Below are 5,879 nucleotides of genomic sequence, written 5' to 3'. Positions count from 1 at the left end.
TGGCCGCGTGGTCTGTCCCCGCGGGGCTGCTGCTGGGCTTGGGGTCGTCCTGCTCTTTGCCGTCTGCCTGGACCTTCTCGGGGGCGCTGACCGGACTCACGCAATTAGCCTCCGGTCTGGGTTTGTCCACTTCGTGATCGAATTCGATTTTGTCTTCTCGGTGGGGGTTCTTCTTGACTTGTCCGTTCTGGGCCGGGTAGGTGCTGGCGATGACGTCATACAGGAACTGGTACTGCTCCTGGTCAGGGGAGAGAAGAAAGAAATTCGGTAAAGAATGCTCCTGGCCCGGCCGGCGTGGCTCAGTGGTTGAGCGTCGACCTAGGAACCAGGAGGTCCCAGGTTCGATTCCCAGTCAGGGCACAGGCCCGGGTTGTGGGCTCGATCCCCAGTGGGGGGCCTGCAGGAGGCAGCCGATCCATGATTCTCTCCCATCATGGATGTTTGTTTCTATCTCTCCTTCTCCCTTCCAATAAATATTCTTTCTGCAGAGCCACCACACATTGCTGGCAAATTCTAATCAGGTATCTTATATAATAAAAGGCTAATATGCAAATTGTCCCCTCGGGAGTTCAACCAGGAGACTGGGAGTTCAATCGCTCGCTATGACGTGCGCTGACCACCAGGGGGCGGCGCAGAACATGGTGGGCAGCCAGCAGTGGTGGCGGAGCACAGGCAGTGAGGGAAGAAGGAGGCGGGGAGGCCGGATGCGGGAACCTGACATTTGCCCTGATCACCGGCCAGGCCTAGGGACCCTACCCGTGCATGAATTTTGCGCACCGGGCCTCTAGTCTTATTATATTGCCAATAATTCACTGTGAAATATGCAAAAATGGAAGATGACATAGAGGAATAGCAAAGTGAATAAGAAGGAAGGGGAGGAGAGGAGGCTAGGGGAAGACACGGTGAACATAAAAAGCGCAAAACACGTCAAAAGCCAAGGTGAGCGAGGTACTTACAAACGTAGGGACCATTCCTGGCCTGGCCTTGCGCAGAGATTTCACTACTTGGAAAACGTCGATCACGTCTTCCGTCTCGGCACTTTCGAGGAGGTTAAACAGAGCACAGAAGAGTCCTGTTTGCTGCGACCCATCTCTACAGGAAGGAGAAGGAATTTTTAAAAATAACTCTACATTTTATGGGGAAAAAATGATAACAGAATGAACAATAAAAAGAGCGTCCCCCATAAATTTCACCTCGGCAAACCCGAATAAATGCTGAGAAGGGCTCAATTCTAGAATTTGTGATTCTAATCGTCATGGTGAGGCTTTCTGAGGAATTCTTAAAGCATTTCAGTGGATTTCCACGTCTCCCTTATTGTAACATTTCTATGCAAACATTTGACCGTAGGCCTCCTTCTTCCAATAGCGCTCTTTAAGGTGGAGATGAGGCATCTGTCACAGACGAGGCCACCTGCATGAACCTGGACCACCCACCTGCATGAACCAGGACCACCCACCTGCATGAACCTGGACCACCCACCTGCATGAACCAGGACCACCCACCTGCATGAACCAGGACTACCCACCTGGTGAACCAGGACCACCCACCTGCATGAACCAGGACTACCCACCTGGTGAACCAGGACCACCCACCTGCATGAACCAGGACTACCCACCTGGTGAACCAGGACCACCCACCTGCATGAACCAGGACTACCCACCTGGTGAACCAGGACCACCCACCTGCATGAACCAGGACTACCCACCTGATGAACCAGGACCACCCACCTGCATGAACCAGGACCACCCACCTGCAATGCACCAGGACCACCCACCTGCATGAACCAGGACCACCCACCTGCAATGCACCAGGACCGGCACGTTCTTGTGGTGCTTGCTCCCGTCCGCGGACTTCCTCCTGGGCAGCCGTTGCTTGAGGTCCCGGATCATGGAGACTAATTCCTTGGGCCCCGAGGGGAGCTCTTCCGCGCCCCAGCCGCTGTACTGATACTGGTACACGGTGCGGGGCTCTTTCCTCTGAAACCGGAAGCGGGGGGCACGTGAGCTCGAGGGCGGGGTGGGGGGCAGCCCCTGGACTAATCGCACAGTCACGCTCTCTGCACCATGTCCTCTCCGGACACCGTGTCCACCTTTCATTCTGAACTCGGGACCTCGACGGGCGCTCTGCCCTCATGGAGTCATTCGTGTCCATTTGGACACCAGGTTGTTTACATCAAAGATTTACACCCCGACCCGCAGGCTCAGAGGCTGAGCCTCAACCCATGAGCCAGGAGGTCACGGTTGGATTCCCGGTCAGGGCACAGGCCCGGGGTGTGGAATCAATCCCCAGTGGGGGGCGTGCAGGAGGCAGCCGATCAGTGATTCTCTCTCATTGTTGATGCTTCTCTCTCTCTCTCTCTCTCTCTCTCTCTCTCTCCCTCTCCTTTCATCTCTTTCAAATGAATAAAAACATTTTTTAAAAAGCTTTGCACCCCAGGAATAGTTTACCTTGGAATGTCTCAGCTCGAACACACGGAGGGTGTAGGCTGAAGACGCGGTGGTGTCTTTTGCGTGAACTTCCACGTCTCCGAATGTTTGCTTTCCTTCTCCCCAGTACTGGGCACAGGCCTCCTGGGTGAGAAAGAACACGGTTCCTCAACAACGTCTACTCCAGCGTCCTCGGTCTCCCTCCGTCTCTCTCTCCTCTCGTTCCCTTCCCCCTGTTCCATTCAATGGAAAGGACTGATTGCGTTCTGACCCTGAAGGCTGAAAACTCGTAAAACTCTAACACCTGTGTTAAGGACGGTGGGCAGCCATCCAACCCGGGCGTGGTGTTTCCCTGTGTGGGCCACAGGCACCTGGGAAAACCCGGGGGAACCAGGACACCACGGCACAGCCCTGCCGTCTCCGCTGTCGGACGTCGGCCTTCCTTCCTCCCGTCCACGCCCTTGTCATCGCCTCTTCCCAATGCGTGGCCTGAGCTGCTGTGGGTCATGACCTTGCAATAAGGCAGGTCTCCCTGCCCCTCCCGCGGCCCCCGGAGGAGACACTGATCTTTGGAGTTTCGTCTCTGTGTCTGATGAGCAACTCCCTCGGCAGCTCAACAGACGCGGACTGGACATCTGTCTACAGCAGCGGTTCTCAACCTGTGGGTCGCGATCCCTTCGGGGGTCGAACGACCCTTTCACAGGGGTCGCCTAAGACCATCGGAAAACACATCTATAATGACATATTGTTTTTGGGATGAATCACTATGCTTTAATGATGTTCAATTTGTAACCATGAAATTGGGGGTCACCACCACATGAGGAACTGTATGAAAGGGTCGCGGCATGAGGAAGGTTGAGAACCACTGATCTACAGGGTTGGACTGAAGAGGCGGGTCCTCTCTATAGATGGTTCTCCACCAACTACCTTCCCCCAACGGCGGACACGATGGGCGGCCCTGCCTGCACGCCCGGGCCACTGACCAGTTGAAATAATTTAGACGAAGGAAGAGATTGCTGCAAATGTAAACATATATCTCTTTTAAAAAATCCCACAGCCCGGCCGGCGTGGCTCAGTGGTTGAGCATTGACCTATGAACCAGGAGGTCATGGTTCGATTCCCAGTCAGGGCACAGGCCCGGGTTTCGGGCTTGATCCCCAGTGTGGGGTGTACAGGAGGCAGCCGACCGGTGATTCTGAACATTGATGTTTCTCTCTCTTTCTCCCTTCTTCTCTCTCTTTAAAATAAATAAAAACATATTTAAAAAAAATAAAATCCTATCCTATATAATAAAAGGGTAATATGTAAATTGTCCCCTCGACCGGGAGTTCGACCAGGGTGCAGGGCTGGCTGGCCAACTGCCTGAGGCCCTGCCCCCTGGCCAGCTCTGCCCCCGATTGGCCCCCCACCCCCCTATCGGGGGCGGGGCTGCCAGCCAACCTCATATGTCCCCCCCTCCCACCGGCCAGCCCACCTGATCGGCCCCCACCCGTGCATGAATTCGTGCACCGGGCCTCTCGTAAAAGATAAACGTGCAAACCTGGTCTCCGTTCTTCAGTTCTGTCAGCATGACGATGACTTTGACTTTCCTCTGGAAGACCATCTGCCAGAAGTCCCCGATGGTGTCCTTCAGGGGCCCTTGAGCTGCAATCATCACTTCAGGTTTCCAGTAACTCTAAAAAAAAAAAAAAAAAACGTGGGGGCTCCGTTACTAACTGACAAGAGCCGTGGGTTCCGAAAACAACCATTTGGAAAAACAGCCACTTGCTATGTATATCAATGCTGCTACATAAAAATAGTGAGACTCTCAGGCCCATGACATAACGTGGTATCTATACGCAAAAGACCTATTAGCGAAAGACGATACTTAGCTGAGCATGTACCATCAGGTTCGGAACATCCCTCACAAAACTAACCAGTTCTCCTTCCCAAAATGCCTTGTGTTTTTTTCTCTAAAAAGGTTAATGCGATTGTAAAAGGAAATCGCATAAGTGTTTCATAGGATCTTCGTTATGTCTCTACTGTATTGGTGTCTATTATACAGTCTTCAGGTGGCTCGCCATTAAGTTAATAGTCTACGAACGGGCTTTAGGAAAATTTGGGAAAGAAGTAAGTCTGACTTAGTAGATATTCCCAAGACAACTTGCAAGGTTTCAATATCATTAGGTCTTGCAATAAGTTAAAATATAGTATTAAAAATGGAAAGTTTCATGTCCATCAACGTATCATTGTGGCTAAGCTCATCATTCTTTTATAAAATCCCTTAAGGTCCTGCCAGTGTGGCTCAGTGGTTGAGCATCGACCTATGAACCAGGAGGTCACGGTTCGATACCCGGTCAGGGAACATGCCTGGGTTGCGGGCTCCATCCCCAGTAGGGGGCATGCAGGAGGCAGCCAACCAATATTCTCTCTATCATTGATGTTTCTATCTCTCTCTCCCTTTCCTCTCCTCTCTGAAATCAATAAAAATCTATTTAAAACATAAATAAATAAAATAAAATCACTTCAGAATGGCCATAATAACATCGATTGAATGTTTAAAGGGCCAAATTCTGGGCTCTGGAGACGGGGGCACCTACCATTACGAACGAGGCGTTGATGTATCTGCCCGCGTCCTCGGTGTCGCTGTCATCGTCCGAGGACTCGTCCGACTCGTGCTCGCTCTCCTTGCTCACGTCCAGCTCGTGCCGGAGCTGCACTCGGTTGAAGTCATCTGCACACGAGAAATTAGGGGTAAGTCTCCCTTTAAAATGTCGCCTCTCTGCTTGGTGGCCACGTGGAATCGGAAAGCAATTGAGAAGGGACAGGCCGCCTGATGTAAATGTGTTGATCGACATGGGTTGAGACCTGACATAAAACTCGGTTCTTATCGATCAGCAAATTACAAAACAGAAATCTTAGAAAGCGAAGGCCCCAAACAGGTTCCAGGCAACATACCTGGGACATGATTCAAGGTTAAACCACACACAGAGGTCATAATTTCCCATGTGATCACTCAGTCTTAACACCTACACCTGAGTTTTCCATGGGACATTAGCATTCTGCTTGATATAAATTAAAAAATACAAAAATACGATAATAAAATACATGGCTTAGGGAAAAACCTATTTTTTTCCACTGTATTCTATTGACAAACAATTAACATGTCAATGGAATCAGTATCTCCAATAAATTATTATTTAATAAAAAAATAGTTCTAATTCCTCAGTTTCTCAATGGAAAAAAATTTAATAACCCGATCAAATGATCTGATGACCGACATCCCCATCAATTTCATATTTTCAACGGCATTCACAAAGAATTTTCCAGAAATGAACTAGGCCAACCATGCACTGATCCGACTTATTTGGTCTTCTAATTTATTAGCTGGGGTTATATTTTCTCCAGGTCAGTTTTTAAAAATGTTTTTATTGTGGACAGTATTACAGATATCCCCCCCTTTCCCTCCTCCCC

At 50.4% G+C, this 5,879-nt stretch overlaps 1 protein-coding gene across 1 annotated transcript in view; it reads right to left on the bottom strand.

The window, feature by feature from the left end:
• PTPRC (protein tyrosine phosphatase, receptor type, C) overlaps positions 1-5,879 on the bottom strand; it is a 65,834-nt gene that overhangs the window by 1,509 nt on the left and 58,446 nt on the right. Inside the window, exons 25-30 of the mRNA XM_014532358.1 lie at positions 5,006-5,139; positions 3,967-4,101; positions 2,448-2,570; positions 1,798-1,976; positions 957-1,092; positions 1-238 (exon numbers count right to left, since the gene is read on the bottom strand). Coding sequence (XP_014387844.1) covers positions 1-238; positions 957-1,092; positions 1,798-1,976; positions 2,448-2,570; positions 3,967-4,101; positions 5,006-5,139 — 945 coding nt within the window. The remainder of the gene's footprint in view (positions 239-956; positions 1,093-1,797; positions 1,977-2,447; positions 2,571-3,966; positions 4,102-5,005; positions 5,140-5,879) is intronic.

This window comes from Myotis brandtii, unplaced genomic scaffold (assembly GCF_000412655.1).
Source record: "Myotis brandtii unplaced genomic scaffold, ASM41265v1 scaffold888, whole genome shotgun sequence".
NCBI lineage: Eukaryota > Metazoa > Chordata > Mammalia > Chiroptera > Vespertilionidae > Myotis > Myotis brandtii.
The sequence above is the reverse complement of the archived record's forward strand: the minus strand, read 5'-3'. Positions and strand labels throughout refer to the sequence as shown.